At 39.5% G+C, this 26,944-nt stretch overlaps 2 protein-coding genes and 1 pseudogene across 2 annotated transcripts; 2 read left to right on the top strand and 1 right to left on the bottom strand.

The window, feature by feature from the left end:
* Positions 1–1,508: 1,508 nt before the first annotated feature.
* Positions 1,509–26,666, top strand: LOC110137552 (zinc finger protein 69 homolog B-like). Its single transcript, XM_070468360.1, has 6 exons — positions 1,509–3,237; positions 5,645–5,910; positions 10,312–10,397; positions 20,692–20,818; positions 21,078–21,173; positions 25,242–26,666. The coding sequence occupies exons 2-6, from the start codon at positions 5,895–5,897 to the stop codon at positions 25,244–25,246; spliced, it is 330 nt and encodes a 109-aa protein (XP_070324461.1). The 5' UTR covers positions 1,509–3,237; positions 5,645–5,894; the 3' UTR covers positions 25,247–26,666.
* On the bottom strand, positions 4,729–5,004 carry LOC110137559 (large ribosomal subunit protein eL43-like; annotated as a pseudogene).
* LOC139035269 (zinc finger protein 69 homolog B-like) lies at positions 25,619–26,666 on the top strand. The gene is given in 1 exon segment (XM_070468358.1): positions 25,619–26,666. A coding segment is annotated over 1 exon segment (780 nt). The 3' UTR covers positions 26,399–26,666.
* Positions 26,667–26,944: the final 278 nt, after the last annotated feature.

Genomic DNA, 26,944 nt, shown 5'->3' with positions numbered 1-26,944 from the left:
AGTCGCTCAGTCATGTCCGACTCTTTGAGACCCCTTGAATTGCAGCACGCCAGGCCTCCCTGTCCATCACAAACTCCTGGAGTTTACACAAACTCCCGGAGTTTACTCAAACTCATGCCCATCGAGTCGGTGATGCCATCCAGCCATCTCATCCTTTGTCGTCCCCTTCTCCTCCTGCCCCCAATCCCTCCCAGCATCAGGGTCTTTTCCAGTGAGTCAACTCTTAGCATGAGGTGACCAAAGTATTGGAGTTTCAGCTTCAGCATCAGTCCTTCCAATGAGCACCCAGGTCTGATCTCCTTTAGGATGGACTGGTTGGATCTCCTTGCAGTCCAAGGGACTCTCAAGAGTCTTCTCCAACACCACAGTTCAAAAGCATCATTCTTCAGTGCTCAGCTTTCTTCACAGTCCAACTCTCACATCCATACATGACCACTGGAAAACCCATAGCATTGACTAGATGGATCTTTGTTGGCAAAGTAATGTCTCTGCTTTTTAATATGCTATCTAGGTTGGTCATAACTTTCCTTCCAAGGAGTAAGCGTCTTTTAATTTCATGGCTGCAGTCACCATCTGCAGTGATTTTGGAGCCCCTCAAAATAAAATCTGACACTGTTTCCCCATCTGTTTGCCATGAAGTGATGGGGCCAGATGCCATGATCTTAGTTTTCTGAATGTTGAGCTTTAAGTCAACTTTTTCACTCTCCTCTTTCACTTTCATCTAAATGGCTAACTAGTTGTCTTCACAACACTTAATGAATAATCATCATCACTTTGCTAATTTGAAATTCCACTTTTATAATATATTAAATTTAAGTAAACTAACAAGTCTGTTTGGAGGGTTTCAATTTAATTTCATTAGTTTCAGAGTATATATTGGTGCTGGTTTTATCTTGATTATCAAGCCTTGTATTATATTGGTAAAACAATTTATACAAGTTATATTGGTAGGTCAAGTCTGACATCATTATTGTTGCAAAATTTTATTGGCCATTCTGGAATACTTACCATTCCTGGTAAACTTTAGAATCATTTAACTTATTAAAAGGAAAAGTTAAGATTTTTATTGGGGAGCATTAAAGTGGAGGAAGCTGACATATTTAGAAAGTTCTATTCTAATCCATGAACATGATGTACATCACTATTCCTTCCATTTAAATCAGTAATTTTTGTGACTTTATTGATAAGGTCCTGCATAATTCTTATTTATTCTTATCAATATTTTATTATGAAAACATTCAAACATACAGGAAAGTTGAAAGACTTTTACAGTGAACATCCATGTACCACTACCTAGACTTTACCATTAGTGTTTTATTATATTTTATGCCATGGTTTTGTTGAGTAGCAGGTAGAAGAGCAGACTGCTTGGATTCATCACTTGCAAGCTGTATGATGCAGGACAAGCTACTTAACTTCTCCAAACCTGTTTTCTTATCTGCAAATTGGGAATAATAATAGCATTTACCTCAAGACGTTGTTATGAGGACCACATTGGTTAAAATATATAATGCACTTGGAACAAAGCTTCATACTCTGTAAATACTACATGCCTGTATGTTAGGTTGCTTGGGCTGTTATATAACAAAATATCATAAACTGGGTGACTTAAACAATGGAAATTTATTTCTTCATAATTCTGAAAGCTAGAAGTTCCAGATCAAGGTTTGGCAGGATCAGTTTCTGGTGAGGGCTCTCTTCCTGGCTGTCTCTTCTAGTGACTTCTTGCTAAATCCTCATATTAACTTTTCTCAGTGCTTGCCTTCAGAGAGAGATTAAGCCCTCTTCTGTCTCTTCATAAAAGGACACTCATCCTATGGGATCAGGGTCCCACCCTTATGATCTTATTTCATCTTAATTATACAGAGTCCCTGGCTTATGAGTTTTCAATTTCACAGCGGTGTGAAAGTGATATGCATTCAGTAGAAACTATAATTTGAATTTTTACTTTTTTCTTGAGCTAGCAATAATCAGTATAATACTCTCTCATGATGCTGGGCAATGGCAGTAAGCCTCAGCTCCCATACAGTGACAGTCACAAGGATAAACAACCAATACACTTACAACCATTCTGTACCCACAACCATTCTGTTTTTCACTTTCAGTACAGTATTCAGTAAATTACATGAAATATTCAACACTTTATTACAAAATAGGCTCTGTGCTAGATGATTTTGGCCAACTCTAGGCTAATGTAAGTGTTTTAAGCACATTTAAGGTAGGTTAAGCTAAGCTAGGTGAGGTGTATTAAATGCATTTTTGACTTACAGTATTTTCAAAGTACTATGGGTTTATCCAGATGCAACCCCATCATAAGCTGAGGAAGGGCTGTACTTTCTTATTCCAAATATAGCTACTCTGCGGGTTAGAGTTTCAACATATGAATTTGTGGGGCTAGTTGGGGAGACAGACATTCAGTTCATAACAGCTAGCAATGACATTGCTTTATTCTGTTTTCTAAATTGTTGCTTTTGTAAGCTATCGATGTAGAAGATATAATGGCATTAGAGTATAGTCATTTCTGCAGAAAATACATAAAAGATATGAAAAAAATGGTGTGGGTATGTGTGTGTGTAGGTGAGTGCGTGCACCAAAAGTTAGCAATGGTTACTCGTTGAAATTATAGGTAATAATTATTTCGTATTTTGTGGTATTTCAGAAATATAAGGAAAGCAATTAACCTAAGGACTTCTTGAATACTAGAACAAAAAACTACCTAATCGTTGTTCAGCCACTAAGTCATGTCTGACTCTTTTAATGAAACACTGGATTCCATTCCACTTTCAGTCTTTTCTATGTACATATTAAACGAAAGTGGTATGGATCATTTTATACCAATGGTGTTTCTACAAAAAAGAGATATCGATGTTTTCCTTTGTCAAGGGTTTCAAATCTCCCCGCGGAAACAGTCACAAGTCTATACCCGGCAGAGGAGAGCTGGTTCTATTCAGTAGTCTTCGGGCGGGCGAGAAGACAGGCTCCGTCTCCTTCCGCAGGAGCGGGCTTGCCTTACGCTGGAAGGTTCTAGCCCCAGGCTGCAGGCAAAGCAGAGTGATGTAACCGCATCCCGGGGCGCGTCCCGGAGAGCATCCCCTGAGGCGCCCACAGGCGGGCTGGCTGCCCCGGAGGACGCTGGGAACCGCGCGCCGAGGCTGCTTGTCGCTTCGGCCAGGGCTGAGCTACGTGGGAGCGTCTTGTCCCTGCACGGTGACCGGTCCGCAGAAGCGGTCAGCACAGGTGAGAGGGGTGAGCCAGGGATCCCTTGGGTCTGGAAAGCGGTCAAGCCGGGAAGCGCCGCCTCTGCCCCCTCGGCGTCATCTGTGGCTCGCGGTGTGCTCCCAGTTTCTGAGTCAGGTTGACACAAAGGCTGCGAGGGCTGGGCCAGACCGGTCCATCTTTGGAGAAAGGTTTATCATCTCCATTTACAGAAGAGGATCAGTGGGATTACGTGGTTTGCCACAGCCAACAAGTGAAGGAGCTGGACTCAAACCCAGATCCTTTTTGCTTACAAATCTCAGACTACTTTAAAAGTGTTGTTCACTCGCTAAGTCTTGTCTGACTGACTCTCTGCAGCACTCTAGGCTTCCCTGTCCTTCACTGTCTCTTGAGTGTGCTCAAACTGGTGTCCATTGAGTGGATGATGCCATCCAACCATCTCATCCTCTGTTGCCTCCTTCTCCTGCCTTTTATCTTTCCCAGCATCAGAGTCTTTTCCAGTGTGTCCAGTCTTCACATTGGATGGCCAAATTATTGGAGATTCAGCTTCAGTCCTTCCAATGAATATTCGGGTTTTATTTCCTTTAGAATTGACTGATTTGATTTCCAAGGGACTCTGAACAGTCTTCTCCAGCACCACAGTCCAAAATCATCAATTCTTCATTGCTCGACCTTCTTTATGGTCGAACTCTCACATCTGTACATGACTACTGGAAAAACCATAGCTTTGACTATATGGATCTTTGTTGGGAAAGTAATGTCTCAGCTTTTTATATGCTGTCTATGTTTGTCATAGCTTTTCTTCCAAAGAGCAAGCATCTTTTAATTTCATGGCTGCAGTCACCATGTGCAGTGCTTTTGGAGCCCAGGAAAATGAAGTCTGTCACTGTTTCCACTTTCCCCCCATCTATTTGCCATGAAGTGATGGGACTGGATGCCATGATCTTAGTTTTGTGAATGTTGAGTTTTAAGCCAGCTTTTTCACTCTCTTTTTTCACCCTCATCAAGAGGCTCTTTAGTTCCTCTTCACTTTCTGCCATTAGGTGGTATAATCTGCCTATCTGAAGTTGTTGATATTTCTCCTTGCAGTCTTGATTTTGGCTTATGGTTCTTCCAGCCTAGCATTTAGCATGATGTACTTTGCATATAAGTTAAATAAGCAGGGTGACAATATACAGCCCTGACGTACTCCTTTCCCAGTTTTGAACCAGTCCATTTTTCCATGTCCGGTTCTAACAGTTGCCTCTTGACCTGCATACAGGTTTCTCAGGAGGCAGGTAAAGTGGTCTGGTAGTCCCATCTCTTAAAGAATTTTCCAGTTTGTTGTGATCCACACAGTCAAAGGCTTTAGTGTAGTCAATGAAGCAGAAGTTTTTCTGGAATTCCTTTGCTTTTTCTGTGATCCAGCGGATGTTGGGGATTTTTTTTTTTTAATTAACAAGCCAAAGTAATTTTGTTACATAAATCAGCCCATTTACTATAGGCTACCAACATTATCAAATGGTGGTACTTCTACTGGTCCTTCAATTCCTTCAGTCTTCTGATGGCAGACTTTATTGTGACAGAAGTGGTGTTGTAGGTCTTGGCACCACCAGCTACTGTTTTCATGCAGGAACCACAGTGCCAAATGCCCACAGCTCATCTCTTCATCTTGGTTTTGCCACAGAAGGAGCAGGTATTCTTGGCGTGCTGGCTGATTTCAGTTCTCGTCACCATTTTCCTGAGGGAGGCACCATAATGGGTGGTGTATTTGCCCACAATTCCAACCTTCTTGGTGCATTTTGCCATTTTAACACAACCTAGGTCCGAGCCCAAGAGCAGATGTTGGTAATTTGATCTCTGGTTTGTTGCCTTTTCTAAGTCCAGCTTGTACATCTGGAAGATCTTGGTTCATGTACTGTTGATGCCTAGCTTGAAGGATTTTGAGTATTACTTTGCTAGCTTGTGAAATGAGTGCAATTGTATGGTACTTTGAACATTCTTTGGCATTGCCTTTCTTTAGGATCAGAATGAAAACTTACTTTATCCAGTCCTGTGGCCACTGCTGAGTTTTCCAAATTTGTGATTTCCAGATTACTTTAAAGGTAGTACTGCCTAAAACAAAGAATTGGATTTTATTAATTCCTTTATGCTTCTAGACACCAGCAGTGTTTTGGACCATGTGGGTTGTGTCTATCCACGATCTCTGTGTATCTGTTGTAAAAGAAATTTTCATTGATTGGTGTAAGTTCTGGCCATGTGATCGAACTTTCTAGATCCTTTTACTGACACTGATATTTTCTGCCCATCGTGGTGATTGGGAATAAATACTTGGAGCCTCCAGCTGCCTGCTGAGGAGACAGATGGAGGCAAGGATGGGAAGTGTTCCTTGAGAGCCTGGATAGTAAAACTGTCCAGACTCCGGATTTTGGTGCTGTTTGTTCCCCAGGTTCCTGAGAGTGGAGGACATCCGTGCAGTTGTAAAGCCTCCTGTCGGAGACTCTGGCGGTTTCCTCATCAGAAAGTGGAGAAGCCCAGTCAGGACTCTGCCCTGCGGGCGGAGCCAGAGCTCCCCAGAAAGGAGTGCTGAAGTCAGCATGCTACAGTGAGTCCTGAACACCTTGCCCACCGAGCCCAGCACCTGGGTGAAGCTGCACCATCCAAAGAAGGCCGCGCCCCTGTGGGAGGACGTGACTGAGATGTTTAAAGAGGAAGGTAAGACTAGACTGCTGGGTGGGAGGGAGGAAGAGCACCATCCTCCAGAGTGGGAAGGAATGTAGGCATCTGAGCAGAAGCATCTCTTGGGGAGGCGGTTGGGTAAAAAGCCTCTGGAGTTCTTTATTGCTCCTGGCCTAAGGTTTTCCTAAGTAGTAGTGATTAATTCAGCCCCAAACCAGTATTTTAGTGTCATGACTGTTGCATGTTATTTCTTTTCAACTTCCCCATGGGTGTGTGAGGCTGGGAGAACTTGCCTGATTTTCCATACGTTACAGTGAGGAAATGTGAATCAAACAAATGACCTGTCCAGGTGCTTGGTATGTAGGTCAGAAGTAGAAGGCAGGAGGGAAAGTACCAGGTGAGACTGGACTATCTTGTGCTCAAATAGCAAGGAAGATCTCAGAGACTAATGGACCTGTGTTTGAAGGATGCAACAGCCCGGTTCAAACTGGGGGCACTAAATATCCAGATTGATTGTAACACCTTAAATAAGTAAAATTCCACACATTCATGATGATACTTAATATAGAGGAAGAAGAGGGGAGAAAACTCATCTGTCAACATTGGAAGTGATTAAGACACTGATTTTCTTACTTTGAAAATCTATTATTAGGGGATTGAAGGATGCGTTGACCTTGCTTTTTAAATCCTATTCAGAAAACACCTTCCAGTAATAAATGTGAAAGGAATGGTGGGATATTTTACTGTAAATGAAATAATTAGAAGATTGATGGGGAATAGGATATTCACAAGGTGTCAAAGTGTCACCCCTGCAAATGAAATGAAATGAAATGAAAGTTGCTCAGTCATATCCGACTCTTTGCCACCCCATGGACTATACAGTTCATGGAATTCTCCAGGCCAGAATAATGGAGTGGGTAGCCTTTCCCTTCTCCAGGGGATCTTCCCAACCCAGGGATCGAACCCAGTTCTCCCGCATTGCAGGTGGATTCTTTACCAGCTGAGCCATAAGGGAAGCCCAAGAACACTGGAGTGGGTAGCCTATCCCTTCTCCAATGGACCTTCCTGACCCAGGAATTGAACCAGGGTCTCCTGCATTGCAGGCAGATTCTTTACCATCTGAGCTATAACCCCCCACAAATCACTTGCTAAATGTCAGGGAAAGAACATACTTTTCCAGTGGCAAGATCTGGTGGTCACTATCTTAACCAAGTGTTCCAGTGATGGGATGACCTGACATTTTGTGCCTTCTGGGTCATGTAATATAAAGCACATGGTATCACCTATAATATATCCCTTCTAAAATGTTTAACTTGATCCAAATTAAACTTAAAGGCTGAACTTCTGGTTTAAAGAAAATATAGGGGATGGAGAAGTAAGATAAATCTAACCAAGAGGATACAGTAAGACGATACCAGTGTTTTAAAAGCCACTGTCGTGAAAAAAGTAAGAGAGGCTTTGAATAACAGCCACTTCGAGTGTGTGAACCTTAGTTGGCTCCTGGTTTGGAAAAAATCCAGGATAAAAGATAGTTTGGGAACAGTTGAGGAAATCTGAATATTTACTGAATATTTGTATGGATATTATTAACTCTCTGAACCGAGATAAATGGTATTATGGTTATGGAGGAGAAGATTCTTTGAAGTATTTAGGGAGGAGGTATCATGACAGCATGTGGAATCTTAGTTCCCTCACCAGGGATTGAATCCACACCCTTGCAGTGGAAAAGTGTGGAGTCCTAACCACTGGACCTCCAAGGAAGTCCTGTGATGTCTGCAACTCTGAAATGGCTCAGAAAAAAATATAGATAAATGAAGTAAATATGGCAAATGTTAGTGATTATTGAATGTGGGTGGAAGATATATGGGTGTTCAGTATTCATGATAAAAAGTTAAGGGAAAAATACAAGGACAGTAATTCATGTGCTTTTTAAAAAATGTCTCCAAACAAGATGGGTTTATTCAGAATCAGCAGAGAATTGCAATTTGTGGTCTGCAACTACTGTGAACCATGTACAAGTCCCCAGTGATAAGGATAGGAGAATACTTTTATAGAGAAAAAGGAAGTTGGGAGCGCTATAGTTAAAAATAGTCCATAGCTTTTCGCTGGCTGAATGCTTGCCATGAAAGGAGAGGAGTCTCTTCTTCCTGTTGGACTCTGCTATCTTTGCAGAGTATGAGAGCTCCCTCTTCTGGTCTCCCGATTTTATTTAATTGAGTGAGTGAAAGTCACTCAGTTGTGTCTGACTCTTCAGTGACTGACTATAACCCCATGGGCTATGCAGTCCATTGAATTCTCTAGGCCAGAATACTGGAGTGGGTAGCCTTTCCCTTCTCCAGGGGATCTTCCCAACCCAGGGATCGAACCCAGGTCTCCTGCATTGCAGGCAGATTCTTTACCAGCTAAGACACAAGGGAAGCCCTTTTTAAATTGAGGTTTCTGTTAATTTCTACATTTCCTCCTTTTGACCAAGATCTTCCTCTGGAAACTTGGTTAGTCAAGAGTCAGGTTTTCTAGTTTCATCAGTCCTTTTGTCCCTCAATGTCAAGAAAGTTCTTTCTGGAGTAGTGTCTTACATCAGAGGGAAAGTGTACAAATTGGAAACCTATTAAGGTCAATTTGAGTAAAACGAAGGGGTAGGAGGGAGAACTCTCAGGCACTTTTTACCTAAAGTGCTTATGTTATCAAGATCATAGACATTGGAGATTATCTGAAGCGTTATGTCATCATTACAGCTTTAGTGACGAACTTCCAACAGTCCTGGTCTGGATGTCTTGGGAAAGCCGCCTCATCCGTCTCTCATGATATTGCCTGCTTCAGTTCTAGGAAGTATTTACTTTTAGGTCACAGATGATATGCATTTCTACTTAGTGTCTGGTGCTTTATTTAGGTGTGTCATGTGACTCCAGGAGTCTATTCCCTGGAGTGCAGCAGCACAAGGATTGCCTAGCAGCACCTCTTAGGAGCCCTTCCAGGGATATTACAGAGAGTTTTTGGAGGTGTCTTTCCTAACGGATGAACTCCCCATTCTAAGGTGTGGTGCTTAAGATCTACGTCTTCCAAGGGAACACTGCTAGTGCTGGGGAGCCTCCTGTGGAGGCGTGGGTCAGAAGTGGCTCTCCAGCGGGACGGCGGCACTGGCAGCAGCAATCCTGGAAAGTGCCCCTTGCCGTGAACCCTCTTGGAGGTCGCCGTTAGCCCTACTATCTCATCTGCTTTAATTACAAGTTGTTTTGTTTTGCTTTTTTCATTTGTTTGCGTCTTGTGGGATCTTAGTTAACCTGACCAGGGATTTAGCCCTGTCCCTCAGCAGTGAAAGTGCAGAGTCCTGACCACTGAACTACCAGGGGATTCCCTAGTTCATATATTTTTTTAAAAGGTTTATTTATTTATTTATGGCTGTGCTGGGTCTTTGCTGCTGCACACAGGTGTTCTCCAGGTGCAGTGAGTGGGGAGCTACCTACTCTCTAGATGGGGTGTGCAGGCTTCTCCCTGTAGCGACTTCTCTTGTTGCAGAGCACAGGTTCTAGGCGCCTCAACAGTTTCAGCAGAGCATGGGCTCAGTAGTTGTGGCATATGGGCTTAGTTGCTCTGTGGCATGTGGAATCTTCCCAGACCAGGGATCAAACTCATGTCCCTTGCATTGGCAGGCGGATTCTTTACCACTGAGCCACCACTGAAGCCCCATATTTTTAGCATGTCAAATTCAGCCAGTATTTCTTGAATTCTAGTAGCCTGGCAGGGTGTTATACGTAACTAGCAGATGGGAAAAAGTGAACCAGATAAAGTTTCTACACATATACTCATACTAATACTCAATTGAAAGATATAATTATAAAAATAAATATAATAGGAGGCAGCCTGAGATACCAGAATAGAGAGAAAAACCAAGCTTTGGGGGAATACAGGGGAGAGGAAGTTTTTTTCTCATTAAGGGGATCTGAGAAAACTTCACTTGAACTGATCTAGAAGGATACCTCAGTTTTTCACTCTGTAGGCCTTGGGGGAAAGTTCTGAGCTGGGTGCTATTAATAATATCTAGGTATGTTCAAAGAGTGGATTATGTAGTAGGTGTGTCTAGTGTTTAGAGGCAAGAAATACTTGGAGAAATAGCTTTGGACTGTTTGTGGAGGATCTTGAAGTATATGATATGATAAAGTGTTTGGATTTTTATTTCTTGTAGTGGGGAATGTTTGAGGATTTTTGAGGTAGGTCTGTGCTTTTGGACCAGCACTGGTCATTGGGAAACATTAATCCTGTAATCAATGCGCTGCAGATCCTCCCAGTAGGAGGCTCCAATCTGCTCTTGAGTGTCTCTGAATGTCCCTCTTTGTGAATGTATTGAGAGAGGGGCTGTATTCAGCAGGTCTGCAGGAAGTTTTTCTATTTAGGGGGATTTGGAGAGGTGCAAACTTCATAGCTCTTTTCCTTTCCCAGCTTGGCTATCTCAGGATGCTGATGAGACCCAGGGGAAAAGTTTTGAGGATGAAGTGACCTCTGGGTCCCTGACAGCAGAATCCCAGGTGGGTCGGAGTTTCCTGTCACTTTCATGAAATTGTTTCTCATTTAAGAGCCCTGGACTTTGATTTTCTTTAGGGTGACTTCTCAGATTGGATTTTCTTAGCCTGTTTGAAATCAGCCTGCATGGATTTATTTTACAGGTAATTTCCTCACCAGTAGTAACCTTCCTGAAGAACCCTCTTGGTTCTAGCAAACCACTAGCCATTTATCCAACAAATTTAAAAATCGTGTGTTGTGTGTGTGTGTGTGTGTGTGTGTGTGTGTGTGTGTATGTATGTGGAAAAAGTACATAAAGTGATTCTTTTTTTGGCCATGCCACACAGATTGCAGGATCTCAGTTCCATGACCAGGGATTGAACCCGGGGCCACAGCAGTGAAAGCCTGGAATCCTAACCACTAGGCTACCAAGGAGCTCCCTGTAATTCTTGCTCTTAAAATTCACATGATGTCATCCAGGGGAAAGACAAGCATTGTAAAACATTTTAAGCAACATTTTAAAATGAACAGAGCGAGGTTCTGATATTCTTGGAGATGCATGCACTTCCTTAAAGACATTTGAGAGAGGATCTTTGGTCATGTCCAGGAGCAGAACTGTAGATGAAAAGAGAAGTGAGCAGAGAAGCTGCTGACAGGTCATAAAGGGTGCAAACAAAATAGACTGAGCGGAAAAGGAAGGAAAGCTTCCAAGAGTCATACATTAGCTCATTAGAAATCCAGTGGTACTGGCAGCAGGCCAAGTTCTTTACAACCAAACCCCAGAAGCACAGGGAAACTCACGAGAGTTAGAGAGTTAGAGAATTAGAAAATCAGTGTAGAAGGAGATATTAGAGAACAGGAGAGTTTTTAAGTGGAGAGATCTTAGCTTCCAAAGTCACATGGTATAGGGTTTAGTCTCATGTCTTTGCGGCTTTCCTGATGGCTCAGACCAATGTAGGAGAATCTGCCTGCCAATATAGGAGACATGGGTTCGATCACTGGGTTGGGAAGATCCCCTAGAGAAGGAAATGGCCACCTACTCCAGTATTCTTGCCTGGAGAATTCCACAGACAGAGGAGCCTGGTGGGCTACAATTCATGGGGTCACAAAGAATCAGACACGATTGAGTGACTAACACCAAATCTTTAACTTTGCTCAAATTCAGTTTTCTCATCGGTTAAATGTAGATGCTAGTGTAGGCCTCATAGGGCTGAAATACATTCTAGAGTTATTTATGGTCCATAAAAAGCATTAAAGTATTCTGTATACTTAAGGAATTTGTTATTATTTCAGCCTTCTGACTTCTGAGTTCTTTTCCCATTTGGTAATATTAAAAAAAAAAAAAAAAAAAAACCTCAAATGGTTATTTGTGTAGGTTGTTCACAGCAGACCCTGGTACTTCCCAATATAGTGTCCGCTTTGGTCAAGGGATCTTCCTTACAAGTCACAATTCATGCTCCCTCCAAAAATGTGCTATTCTCGCATACTTTTCTTACTAATGGAAATCCCTAACTAAGGGTCTTACCCATGAAGAAATGTTCTCATTTATAACCAGTTCTTTCAGCCCAGCCAGGGTCCCTGTCTTGTCTTGTGGCCTTAACCTCCTTTTGAACTCTCCCCTTTCTCAAATATTCCTGATTTTTATTGTCCTTAAATTACTATATACTGTTCTACGACCTTCTTTAATACAGTTCATGAGTATTTTGCCTTCAGCCAAACTGCGAGTTGGAAGAGACAACTTACATGCTCCCTGCATTGTTCTGTAACCTCCATCAGAGAATCAGCCAAATGGTTTTCAAAAGAGTGTCCATGGGAGCTTATGAAGGCTGAGTGACAAGGAGATCGCCTTCCAGCCTTTGCCACATCAGAGATGGTGTTGGTCTTCTTTATAGACTGGGACCTGGTGGACCGGAGTTGACGAAAAGAAAGAGAGAAAAAGAGAGACACAGCAGTATCTCTTGGGTTATGTGGAAAACCAATAAAGCCCATACACAGGACTTGTACCGCTCACGAAGGCACAGGGCGTCCTCTCAAGGAGGTCTTGAAAGCCCGGGTGAGAAAGTGAGCTCAGTAGGTTTCCACGCTCCAATGAGAATGAAGACAGAAAGAAGGATGTGGGGGACCCAGGTCTCTAGTGGAGCAAAGGTATTTTATTAGCAGAAATGCAGGCTTATGTATCTTTAGTAAAATGATTACTCAGCTATTACAAAGAATGAAATTTCATCAGTTGTAACAAAATGGATAGTCTAATACATAACAAGGTCACTGACGCTGAAAAGAGTCACTGAAGGGAGTTACTGAAAGGAATCCAAGCTGGTACCCTTTCCCATGATCTCAGTCCTGAGAACTGTGTGCAGCTTCACTCGTTCCCCTAATAGGAACTGATAAGGAACAGAGAATCCTTGAGAAATGGCACACAAAGGAAAAAAAAAATGCAACTTACTGGATTCTGTAAAGTTGAACGTCCCCTGACAATTCCCTCTTTTTTATTTTTTCATAATTGGGGGTAACTGTAGATACTTTAGTGAAAAAGGTCCTGACCAAATGAGTTGGTTTAGTTTGAACAATTTTAGTTGAAAGGCATCGGTATAATATGCATATAACCATTAGGACAATTATTAGCATTACAATTCCAGATCCAATACTATGTATAATGCTTTGCAACCATCTTTGAGGGTCTAGCCTGGATAATTGATCACCTAGCTGTTCAGCTAATGTTTCTAGATTGTTGGAAGAGGGTAGACTCTTAGAGGAGGCTTTAAAGATTTTTTTTGTAATAGTTGTACATTTAAGGAAGCATTATCATGTAAGTCTTGCAAATGAAATTTGATTTGTTTCCAATTGTAGGCACTATAGTTTTACCAAACAGGGGTAATACAAAATTGAGTAGAATTTCAATCACATTTTAGTATAGCTTGTTTTTGTAAATCTATTAATTGACCTCTGACCCATTGGAGGGCTATTTTTATTTCCTGTATTTCATCTTGAACTTCCTCATTTATCTGAGCCTGAGTGGTCCACATAGTATGAGCATCTTTAGTCCAATTTTGAATAAAATTGTGTGTTTGAATTGAGGTTTGTAAAGCAATGCTGGCAACAGCAGCAGTAGTGTAAATGGCTATTAATCCCAAAATGCCAAGAATTAGCCATTCAATGAATCATTTAGATCGCTGGAGTAATTTAGTAAGTAACCGGGAAGCAAGTCCGGTCATGGGACCTTCCTCTCAGGGTCATTGGAGATCTATTGGCAACCATATTACATCGAGATTGAAGAATCAGAAGGGATTCATTTTTTATAGACATGGAGGAGTTAAGACAAGTATATAGTTTGCAATTTATACAAGTTACAGAATGTAAAGTCTCATTAAATTGTAAGTTTCTTATAGCTACAGCAAAAGGAAGGGGAACACAAGCTTGTATGAAATATGAATGATTATAATGAAAGGAATAATGACTAGAACCATGACTAGTCTCTGTGAAATATCCAGTCGAAGTTACAAGTTCTTCGGTGTTCATGGCAAATTTCCAAATGTCTCATTGTTTAGGTCCAATCTGTTTATTGAGGATGATTTGAGGGTGAGCAGGTGCCATCCCACCACTGCCACCAAGAAGTCCTTTGTCATGGTAATGTTTCATCGTAGTATTGGTAGTCTTCCATGTTATTTGAGTAGTATAACCACATACAGTACTGTTAATAGCATTTGAACAGTCAGATAACCATATACCATGGGGTCCCCAATCAACAATGGTATAATTGGCCACAAACATTAATTTTCCTGATTTGGTTTGACATCTGTCCCAATGAACAGGAGTATATTTAAAGTTTTTATAAGTAAACCCTTTACATAATGTTTTTTGTCCTTTCCCTAGAGTTTCAGTAGTGTTGACATGGTTCTCATAAAAAGAAAGGGCAGTAAATAATCCAAGCAATGTCCGATAGTCTTTTTTTGGAGGCAGGATGAAAGCCCAAGTTTGTTGGCTAATGTTTATGTATAATTCTGTTGGGCCCATGTATAAAGGAAGGATTTCATAACCTAGAGAAATATTAATTAGTTTCTCTTCTTCCTCAGGGCATGAGGGCCCCTCCAGGCTCTAAGGAGGAGGCATATATACTGAGTCATTAGTGGATATGATTGGTCTTATGTCTGTCCATATTATAACCTGCAATAAAAGGGGGGTTAGGTATATAAGCCCAATAAGTGTAATTAATCAAGTCAGCCTGAGTGGGGGAAGCAAAAGCAAGCAAAGCAAGCATAGCAACAAAAATATTTTGTGGATTCCAAGGCATTCCCTGTTGAGAAGCCAGATTTTCAGCTTGATTAGTAAGGGTTTTTATCTGTCCCCAAGTAGGGAGATCATGAGGTAGATGATGTTGAGTGCGGCATTTTTTGGAAATCTCTAAAGCCACCATGGCTTGTGTTGGAACTTCCTCTTCCCAGGGATTTAGGCTTTTCCTCTCTATCTTGAATGTCAGTGGTTCCCCAGGGGTGGATCTTCCAAAGGAGCCAACTGACTTCGTTGGATCCATCTGGAGAAAGAGAAGTATACCTCTTTCTCTGTGATATTAATTTTCCAGATTTTCATTGTTTAGTTAACCCATCTGATACCAAATGGGCAGAGGAAGGGAGGTATCTTTCAATGCCTCAAAATGTTTTTCTGCTTTTCTCAAAATATCTCCTTGTGGTAAGTTTAAAAAATTTAAAGCAAATAAAGTTGTATTAACAATAGTTATAGGTTTAGAGAATAGCTTATGTTGGAATCTAGTAAAGTCTGTCTTAGGAAAGGAAGATAGTAGTGTTCCTATGTATTCTCCCTTTTTAAATTTTTTTATTAGTAGTTTCAGTGCGTGATGTGTTTGTTTGACTATACCTTGTGCTTGTGGATTATAAGGAATATTTGTAACATGTTTAATAGAAAATGATTGTAAAAATTGTTTGAAGTGTTTAGAAATATAGGCAGGGCCATTGTCTATTTTTATAGAACTAGGAGTTTCTATTATAGCAAAACAAGTTAATAGATGAGTTATAACGTGTTATGCAGTTTCACCTTGAAGAGGTGTGTCCCAGATAAGAGTTTGTGTTGATACAGATATGTAAGAAAGAAGATGGAGAGAGTTCAGGCGATGAGTCACATCCATTTGTCGTAATTCATTGGGTTGTAATCTTCAAAGATTGATATCTTGTGTAATGGGTTGAAGATGTAAGGGTTTACAAGTAGAGCAATTATTAATGAATTTTTTCACTTGGTAGTATGGAATTTTCTATATTTGGTGTAAGGAGCCAGTATTATTGTGTAATAAAGCATGTTGTTCTTTGGGAGTAGCAAAAGAAACAAATTTATTAGCTTGTTCATTACCACAAGTCATAGGGCTGGGAAGGCAGGAATGTGTTTGAATATGAGTGATATAAATGGGAGAAGTGTGTTTTCTAATAATAGATTGTAGTTTGAAAAAAAGTTGTTGAATAACAGGTTGATTGGAGTTTATAGTGGAGGTTTTTATATTTTTTAATACAAAAACTGAATATAAGGAATCAGAGACTATATTAATGGGATAAGGATGTAAGTAAATAACTTGAATGAGAGCATATAATTTGTTTTGTTGAGCAGAATGAAATTTAGTATAAAAATTTTTATATTTTTTAAGAGACCAGAAAGAGGCTTTGGCATTTTTGGTCCCATTTATATAGAAAACATCAGCTTGAGGTATAGGTTGTGAGCTGGTGATGTGGGAGATAATAAATTCAGTATTTTTGAAGAAATCCTAGAGCTTGTTAGAAGGATAATGAAATGAAATTTCTCCAAAATATTCCAGAAACACTATTTGGAAATCAATAGAAGTTTGTAATGTGTTCTTGAATTGAGATTTATTAATAGGTATAACAATTTTATGAGGATCAGAGCCAATTAATGTCTTAGTTTTATTTCTTTCATTGATAACAATTAAAGCAATTAAATCAAGATAGGGTGTAAGTGATTTTGTCCCTCTAAAATGGGTATGCTAAGTCGCTTCAGTCGTGTCCGACTCTGTGCGACCCCATAGGGCTCCGCCGTCCCTGGGATTCTCCAGGCAAGAACACTGGAGTGGGTTGCCATTTCCTTCTCCAAAATGGGTATAGATCCATTTTATTCGGTGTTTTAGTTGGGCAAGAAGTCCTGTGGGGGAATGAAGAGAGGGGAATATAAATAATTTTAGAGGTAAATCAAGTCTAATACATGTAAGAAATTGCTTTTGCAATTTATTTTGTATTAAATAGAGTTTTTCTTGTCTCTTGTAAAAGTGAACGAGGACTATTTAAATTGGGATCTCCTTTCAAAGTATTAAGTTAGTCAGTTGATAATTAGCAGTGTCTAAAGAAGATCTAATCCAATTTATATCATCTAAAAGTTTTTGAAAATTATTTAAGGTTGATAATTTATCAGTATGAATCTGTGTTAGTTGAGGAGTAATGTGTTGTCTATTAATAATAAACCCTAAGTAATGGTAAGGTATAGAGGTTTAGATTTTTTTAGGGATAATAATTAGTCCAGAGTCTTTTAAGCATTGTTGAGTTATATTAAACATGTGTTGAGTTTCTAAAACAGATGGAGCTGAAAATAACATATCATCTATATAATGAATAACAAGAAAGTCAGGAATTTTTTTTCTTATAGGTTTCAGGGCTTTGGCTACATAATCTTGACATATGGTAGGAGAATTCGTCATTTCTCGAAGTAATATAGTCCATTGGTATCGTTTATGGGGCCTGGTGTGATTAGGATAAGGAAGAGAGAAAGCAAATTTCTCTCAGGTTAGAGGGTGTAAAGGTATAGTAAAAAAGCAATTTTGTAAATCTATAATACTAATATGGAATAGTAGTAGTATGGAATTGTAGTAGGTGATGGGATTCCTGGTTGTAATGCACCCATAGGTTTCATAGATGTATTAACTTTTTAAAGGTCTGTTAAGAGATGCCAACTGCCAGATTTCTTTTTTATAACAAAAATGGGAGAGTTCCAAGGGGAATAAGATTTCTCAATATGTTTTAATTCTAATTGTGCATCTATAAGTTCTTTAGCAGCCTGTAATTTCTCTTTTGTAAGGGGCCACTGCTCTGTCCAAATACGTTTGTCATAATTTTAAATTATTTTAATAATTGTTTTGTTTGTTAAATTAGCAGTGGTCCCTAGGCAAAATGTGGAATGTATATTTGAGTTTGTCACAGTATAAGTAAATACCTTTCTATTAGATTAAGAGGTGTATTTATCACATAAGGTTGTAATGTTGTAGGATGGCCTTCTGGTCTATCACAAGGATAAATTTGAATGTTTTGATAGACTTCTTGTATTTTGGTTTGAGAAATTTCTGTAACTTCATAAGAAATTTTCTGTATAGACCAAGATTTAGACCATAGTGTTTGGAAATGATAGTGATATTGGATTCAGTATTGAGGAGATTAGAAAATATTTTATCATTAATTTTGATATTTATATTTGGTTGGGCATATTCAGATACCAATGATGTCCATAAGGATTGTTTTTGATCTGTATTTCTTAATTTATTTATCTGTATATCATTAGAGGAGTTAATAGAAATATAAGGTAAAAGAAGTAATTGGGCAATTTTGTCTCTTTTTGAATTGTCATAGTATCTGAGATGACATGATAATCTGAATTTCTCTCTTATAATCTGAATCAGTTATTTCAGGGTAAACAGTAATTTTCTTAGAAGTCAAGCTAGATCGGCCAAGTAAAAGGCCGAAGGTTTGTGGAGGTAGGGGTCCAAAAAGTCCAGTAGGTATTCTAGAAGGAATTGTTTGAGGGAAAAGATGGAGTTTGTCCCTGTTTTTTGTTGAAGGGGACCTGGGGAGTCCCCTGTTTGAAGTTTTTCAAAATAAGTTTTCTCTCAATATCATATTTAGATTGACAGTCTTTGGCCCAATATATCTCTTTATGGCAGTGAGGGTAGATTTTGGGAAATTTTTTGTTAGCTTTAATTTTTTATTAATTTTAATTATTTTTTGCATGTTTCTTAGGGCAACCTTTTTTTAAATGGGTCTTATCTCCATATGCAAAATATCCTTCATTTCCCTTTTTAAAAGCAGCAGCCATTGTTTCAGCTAACATTTGTATTTTCTGTGTCTCAGACCCTAGATTGCGGCAAACAGTCCTGGTCTCACGTATTGGAGTGATAGCCCTTTGACATTTTTGATTTGCATTCTCATATGCAAGCAATTTTTCTAGTTGTATTTTGGTTTCTTCTCCAGTTACACTATGGGAAATAGCAGTTTCTAGTCTAGTTAGAAAATCAGCATAGGCTTTATTAGGCCCTTGTAATATCTTAGTGTAGCTGTCTTTAGGTTCTCCGATGAGCCCCCAAGATGATAGCTTATGGTGAATGATTCTGTCAGATTAGTAGTCTCTGAAAGAGAGTTAATTCTGGGACCAAAGATAGGTTTCAGTCATTGAGAGCTTTGTATAAAGTGACAGATCAGAGAAAGCTTCTGATATAGATATCAGAAGGGGGTAGAAAGAGTATTTGTCTCAGTAGTTTAAGTGGGACCTTATATATTTCTCAACTAGTTGTTGAGAATAGGTAACAAGAATACCTCAATGTTGTAAGAGTTCTATTAGGCCCTTTCCCAAGACATATATCTGGAGATAACTTTGGCACAAGATTAGCCAGGGAAAACAGGTTCCAGAAAACGTCTCTGGGCAAGATATATTGTTGCTGTGCAATCAGGGGCACAAGTCTTGAGATACAAGTTCCCAGGTAAGATTTGTTATAATTATAATCATTAACATAGAGCCTAAGAAAAGCATTTCAATGAGAAAGACATTGTGCTGTGTAATCATTAGTTCTGGACCTAAAGAAAGGTCAGTTCTCTGGCAAGATACATTGTTGTACAAGGCTTAAGGAAAGCATGAGTGAGAATGTTTGCTTCCTCTTTATAGGGCCTTGGACTGTCTGCTTAAGCTTTAATTCTTTCATTTTCTCCTGCTTTTAGGAGAATATGGTTGTCAGGGAAAGGGGTGGAGAAATCATTCTGTAACTATTTCCGGTTGGAAAGGGGTGCAGACCCTAAATTGTTGAGGCAATATATTTTCTTTATCCTCATATTGAGGATCTTTGATCCAGGGGCCCAAAGTAATAGTTGGAAGAGCCTGTGGCTATCATAGGAGCTTGAATAATCATTTGTAACTTAAATGCCTCAAACCTCTTAGATATAAAATTCATTATATAGTTACAGATATAAAAAGCAAACAGCAAGAATGAGATGACTACAATTATTACAGTCAAGATAGTTTTCCACCATTTGGAGATAAGCCTCTATTTGCTGACATGAAACCAAAAGTCTTTGAACTTTAAATAAATGATGAAGTAAAGTAGAAAAATGGTCGGGCTTTCCAGCTGTTTGTCCCATAACCCCATACTTACCTGATCTCAGTAGGTTCCAGTCACTCCATCCTGAATACCATGAATTCCAGGTCCCTGTTCGGGTGCCACCTGTTGGTCTTTACAGACTGGGACCTGGTGGACCAGAGTTGACGAAAAGAAAGAGAGAAAAAGAGAGAGAGCAGTATCTCTCGGGTTACGTGGAAAACCAGTAAAGCCCATACACAGGACTTGTACCGCTCATGAAGGCACAGGGAGTCCTTTCAAGAAGGTCCTGAAAGAATGAGCAAGAAAGTGAGCTTGGTAGGTTTCCACGCTCCAATGAGAATGAAGACAGAAAGAAGGACGTGGGGGACCCAGGTCTCTAGTGGAGCAAGGGTTTTTTATTAGCAGAAATGCAGGCTTATATATCTTTAGTAAAATGACTACTCAGCTATTACAAAGAATGAAATTTCATCAGTTGTAACAAAATGGATAGTCTAATACATACAAGGTCGCTGACACTGAGAAGAGTCACTGAAGGGAGTTACTGAAAGGAATCCAAGCTGGTACCCTTTCCCATGATGTCAGTCCTGAGAACTGCATGCAGCTCTACTCGTTCCTGGAATAGGAACTGATAAAGAACAGAGAATCCTTGAGAAATGGCACACAAAGGAAGAAAAGTGAAACATATCGGATTCCTTAAAGTTGAACATCACCTGACAAGATGGGTTCCCACATGTGGCAGGCTTTCTCATACAGATTGACATAGACCTATCTGACCTGAGGAGAATCTCTGCTGAGGGCTCTTTTTCCACCTCTATGATAGATATAGTGGTTTTGTTTTTGTTTTTGTTTTTTTTAAAAAGAGGGTGTCCAGGAAAACTTGGCTACAATCTCTTAGCATATAGATAAAGTTAGAACAACTTCCTGATTCAGGCTAAAAAGAAATATATTTGATGTTCTAGGAACCATTGACCTTCAAGGACATAATTGTGGACTTCACCCAGGAGGAGTGGGGGCATCTGGCCCCTGCTCACTGGCATCTGTATCTGGAGGTGATGCTGGAGAACTATGGAAACCTGGTCTCAGTGGGTAAGGGTGGATTCCCTTTGTAACTAGAACCTGCCTACTGGAATAAGAATCTTTATTTCTAACTGAACTGCTCTGCTTGGGCTTTGGGTTCTGTGTTAGAAATTTCTAGTTCCGTTTGAACAGCAAGTCAGAATTGCTGTGGTCTTTGGTGATCTTTCTGCTTTACCCTGCAGAAGGCCTGACTAACAAAGGACTGTCTGTAAATTCTTGGGATACATCCCTGATCTCATCACTTGCAGTTTTTTCTTCTTGTGAGCAGGATACCAGCTTTCCAAACGTGGTGTGATTTCCCAGTTAGAGAAAGGAGAAGAGCTATGGCTGATGGAGACAGAGGTTTCAGGAGGTCCAAGTCCAGGTAAGAGCAAGGCAGGTGGAGCCCTTATGTTTGCCAGAGAGTTCAGCTTAAAGGCTTCTCCAGGCCATGGGGAAGGCTGCAGTCACCTGGGTGAGACCCACAAAAAACTCGATTACCACTCTGTCCCTGCTTTCCTACACTTGCCTCTTTTCATTAGTTTCTCTGGAATCAGAGGAAAAGAGATGCCTTTCTCTTCAGGGTTAACTGCCTTTACCATTTCTCTGACCTGACTTGTGTGGTTTTCTTGCTTTCTTCAGCATTCTAAACCTTGCCCTGATCATAGTTTCTTTCTCCTGTACATTCAGATATCCATGGATCTCTCTTCATTTAAAACAGTGCTCTTGGTACTTCCCTGGTAATCCAGTGGTTAAGACTCTGTGAAGACTTTGTGTTCCCACTGCAGGGAGCATGGGTTCAATCCTTGTCAAGGAAGTAGGATCCCTAATGCTGCACTGCAGCCAAAAAAATCAACCAACCAACCAAAGAAACACAACAAAAGACAAACACCCCCCAAAAATCAGTGCCCTTCACTAGATTCTCAAGTCATTTTATCATGACTTCCTCTGGTTCCATTTAAAATTTTTTCCTATATTCTATGATTATCCCTTCAATTTTGCTTCTCTTTTTAACTTGTGTAATTTAACTTTTATTTCAGATAATACACGACTCTTTGAGAAATCATCACAGAATTCCTTCTTAGCAAATCCAATGGCTTTTAATAGTCTTCTTTGACTTCTTAGAGTAGTAAAAATGACACTGTTTTCCAAGCTGGTTTCTATGAGTCCTGTACCAACTTTAACCCCATATTACAAATGAGATAAAGAAGGTGCTTAGGTTAAGAAATCTGTCCATGATCGTTTAGCCACTATTAGGTGGAATCAGTGTTTGAATTCTAATCATTCTGCTCTCCATGGTTTGCTTTCTTATGGAGCTTTCCTACAGGGAAGCATTAGGTTATATAGACCTCACCACCTTCGGGTTATTGTTTTCTTCCATCAGCTGGTTTAATAATTTTTGTCTCTTCTGTCACTCTTATTGCTTCTTCCGTGCTTCTCATCAATCTCCTTCTTAATGCAGGTGTATCACTTATGCCTTTGTTAGTCTAGCCTAACCTACTATAGCATATAGACTCTAAAGTTTGGCTCAAACTGAATAGGGCTTTCTTGCTCATGTATTGATCTGGGGGAGTTGGTTAGTTCAGTGGACAGTTCTTTACCACCTCGCATTCAGGGACAGAGATTCCTTCCACATGGTAGTTCCATCATTCTTGAGGGCCTCCTCATGGTCTAAGTTTGGCCAGCAGAAGCGGAAAAGCACAAGGAGGGCATGGCAACCCACTCCAGTATTCTTGCCTGGAGAATCCCCACGGACAGAGGAGCCTGGCGGGCTACAGTCCATGGGCTTGCAGAGTCAGACACGACTGAGTGACTCAGCACAGCACAGCACAGAGGAGAAGCACAGAGGGGTTCATTTGGTAGGTTTTTATGGGCCAAACTGGAATGGCTCACATCACTTTTCACTCTCATTCACTTAATGTTACTTCACTCAAATTCAGGGAAGATTGGGGAGTATAGTACAGTTGTGTGTCCAAAAATAAGGAGATGTTTCAGTGAACAGCTAACAGTCTCTGCCACAATCCCAGAGGAGCCTCTGTCTTTCACACTGCTGTCCTATTTCTGCGCAAACTCCCATAGATGCATTGTGATGTTCTCAACTATCCCTTTGATATCTGTATTCTCCATATCTTCATTTGTGTCATATGTGTGCATATGAACTCTATTCCCTCATCTCCCTGGTGTTTGGAACATCTCTATATAAACACACTGTTGTTACTTCAAGCCCGGTACATCCAAAATTGGAAGCAATCATCTCTCCCAAACTAAGTTCTCATCCTGACTCCTCCTGTCCTTTCAGCCTCTAAGACTAGAAATCATTGTATCAGCAAGAATGTATCATGCTTTCTACTTTGTTTTCTCCCCATCCCCCATGTTTTCTTCTTTGGTTTTATCTACTCAGTCCACTTCTACATCTCTGTTGATGTATTGTTAAGCTAGGTCCCCATCATCCCATGCCAATTACTATAATTTCTAGCTGCATTTCTGGATATCTTATTTTCTTTTTTCTGAATCATGTTGAATGTTACTGCCAGATTGGACCACTCAAAATATCTCATTTATCTTGTTTCTACCCTAAAAAGAAAAGTTAAGTGACTCCTTATTCTCTATAATAAGTAATCCAAACACCTCTACTTGCTTTTTGGGTCCAGCCCAAAATTTATCCTGCTATTACCAAGTACTTTGTATGTGCTTTGACTAAAATGAGCTTGGACATCCTGGAAAGTAAGTTTTCTGTGAACAGAAACTATTGATGCTTTAGGATGACAGAGTCCAGAATAGTTGGATGGAAGTAGAGAGTAAAAATCCAGGAAACTCCCTCATCTGATTTATAAAAATCACATCTGAAAATGCTGTGTCATGTGTACTATGGATAGAATATATATTCTCTATCTGTTAAGATTTTACAGTGTACATAATATTTTGTCACAAATTAAGAAACTATTTTTCAACTCTTACATAGACATTATTATGAAGATAGATAAAAATCCAGTGAAAGGCACACATATTCACCAATAGCACATATATCCATAACCTAGTAATTTCTTTTTAGTAAATCCTATGAAACATTGACAGAAGTATACACAAATTTATATATAAAAGATAAAGGGAAAAAATGGAGATTACCTAAATATTTTTCAGTAGAGAAAAGTCAAAGAAATATATCTATAAGTGGAATGTGGGCTTTCCTCATAGCTCAGTTGGTAAAGAATCTGCCTACAATGCAGGAGACCCTGGTTCAATTCCTGTGTCAGGAAGATCCACTGGAGAAGGGATAGGCTACCCACTCCAGTATTCTTGGACTTCCCTTGTGACTCAGCTGGTAAAGAATCCACCTGCAATGTGGGAGACCTGGGTTCGATCCCTGGGTTGGGAAGATCCCCTGGAGAAGGGAAAGGCTACCCATTCCAATATTCGGGCCTAGAGAATTCCATGGACTGTATAGTCCATGGGGTTGCAAAGAGTCAGACATGACTGAGCAACTTTCATATTTCACTAAGTGGAATGCAGTTATTATAAAGAATAAGATAAATCTAACTGTACAGACATAGAGGGGGGGCATGAGATATAGTTTAAAAAAACACAGAATTATATTTATGACCATGTATACACAAATGCACATACTTACATATATATATTATTGAGAAATGTCTGAACAGAGTCATTCCATAATCCTAAGAGAAAAAGGAAATGAAGATGAAATTGACAGAGGCTATCCTTTTTTAGTGAATGCATTTCTGTATTATTTAATGTTTTATTTGAGCATTCAAAATGAATGAGGTACTTAAATTTTTTAAGTAAATAAAATTTTGTCATAGAAATAGGAGGTTGAGATATCATGTTAAAATTCTTATCTTCCTGTCTTATCTCTTGATAGTTGCCCTTATAGTGATGTTTTCTTCTTAGTCCATTTCCTCTTGCAGTTCTCATAGATGAACTCCTCCCAGTTTTCAAAGTCACTTTCACATACATTTTTTAAAAAGTCTTTCATTTTGTATAGCTCCTCAGAGCTCCATTTATTTATTTGACTGTGTCAGTTGTTAGTTGCAGCATGCAGGATCTTTGTTGCATCATGAGCGATCTTTTGTTCTGATGCATGGACTCTAGTTGTAGCACACGATCTATGAATGTGGGCTCAGTTGCCTGGCGGTATATGAGATCTTAGTTCTCTGACCAGGTATCAAACCCATATGCCCTGCACTGCAAGGCAGATTCTTAACCACTTGATCACGAGGGAAGTCCTATCTCATATTCTTTTAACAGCTTCTTTGCTTTGACCACTTTGTTATTTTCATATTAGCTTTCTAGGTGGCAGGATCCTATTTGAAGACTATTCAGCCCTCCTGTACCTAGTATATATTATTTTCCCCTTCTCTTTGCACTGTGGCCATTTATTTTTGAAGTGCAGTGAATATGGGTTATTTATAATTTTGGATTTCTTTCACACTTGGAGGATGAAACAGAAACCAAAGAGGCAACTTTAAAGAATGACATTTCATGGGAAGAATTACACCATGGCCTGATGATGGAAAGGTTCATGAGAGGAAGCACCTTGATTTCCACATTGGGAAGAATCTCCAAATGTCACAAGTTAGAAAACCACCAGGAGAACCAAGGAATGGGTGAGAGACAAATCCCCTTGACCCACAAGAGAAGGCTCACCCAGGAGAGAGGCCAAGAATCTAACAAATTTGAGAAAAATATTAATATGAGCTCAAAAGTTATAGGACCAGTAGGCCCTCCAAAAAAAGACACCATAGATATGACATATCTGGCAAGAAAAGTAGATGCAATTTAGATTTGATTAATCATTCAAGGAATTATACAAGAATGAAAATCTTTGAATGTAATATATGTGAAAAAATCTTCAAACAGCTCATTCACCTTACAGAACACATGAGAATTCATACTGGAGAGAAACCTTTCAGATGTAAAGAATGTGGAAAAGCCTTTAGCCAATGCTCATCCCTTATTTCACATCAGAGAATCCATACTGGTGAGAAACCCTATGAGTGTAAGGAATGTGGGAAAACCTTCAGACATCCATCATCTCTTACTCAACATGTCAGAATTCATACTGGGGAGAAGCCCTATGAATGTGGTGTATGTGAGAAAGCATTTAGCCAGAACATTGGACTGATCCAGCATCTGAGAACTCATGTCAGAGAGAAACCTTTTACATGCAAAGACTGTGGAAAAGCATTTTTCCAGATTATACACCTCAGGCAACATGAGATTATTCATACTGATGTGAAACCCTAAATTTATAGTGTATGCAGTAAAACTTTCAACCACAGCATATACCTAACTCAACACCAGAGAACTCATACTGGGGAAAGACCATATAAATGTAAGGAATGTGGAAAAGCCTTTAGCCAGAGAATACATCTTTCTGTCCATCAGAGAGTCCATACTGGAGTGAAACCTTATGAATGCAGTCATTGCAGGAAAGCCTTTAGGCATGATTCATCCTTTGCTAAACATCAGAGAATTCATACTGGAGAAAAACCATATGATTGTAATGAATGTGGAAAAGCCTTCAGCTGTAGTTCATCACTTATTCGATACTGCAAAACACATTTAAGAAATACCTTCAGCAATGATGTGTGAAATATGTTCAACATCAAAGAATCCCCCAATTGGAGCAAAAGCCTCTAAATTTGTGATTTTCTGACTTTCTGATTTCAAGAACGAATCATTTTTTTAACGGTTTGACCCAATGTTACAATTACTAATTTTGCTGTGTTAAAAAAAAAACTACCTATTATCAGCATTGCTTTGGAAAAGAAAGGGCATTTTATTATTTTAAAGTATAGGAAGACTATAATTATAGAGAACAGTCTTTTACATTAAATTAGTTTTATGAAAATCTCCCAAATTTGTCTGTCTTTTTCTCATTTCACTGTGGGCCAGTGAAATCATCATGACAAGCCAGTGATCTGTGATTGACTTTAAGAGTCATGGATTTAAATATCCCTTTAATGAATCAGAATAAAATATAACCTTTTACTATAGCCCTTTACATGGCTAGAAGAGGTAGAAATAAAAATGTCAATTGTCTCATTCTAGACGAAATAATGTTAAAGAGCGTTTACTAGACTTAATAGGTAACCAGCTAAACATGAGGTACATACATTTTTTGGTTTCCTAGAGAGA

The sequence above is a fragment of the Odocoileus virginianus genome, chromosome 5 (genome assembly GCF_023699985.2).
Source record: "Odocoileus virginianus isolate 20LAN1187 ecotype Illinois chromosome 5, Ovbor_1.2, whole genome shotgun sequence".
Classification (NCBI taxonomy): Eukaryota; Metazoa; Chordata; class Mammalia; order Artiodactyla; family Cervidae; genus Odocoileus; species Odocoileus virginianus.
This window is presented reverse-complemented; position numbering and strand designations above follow the sequence as displayed.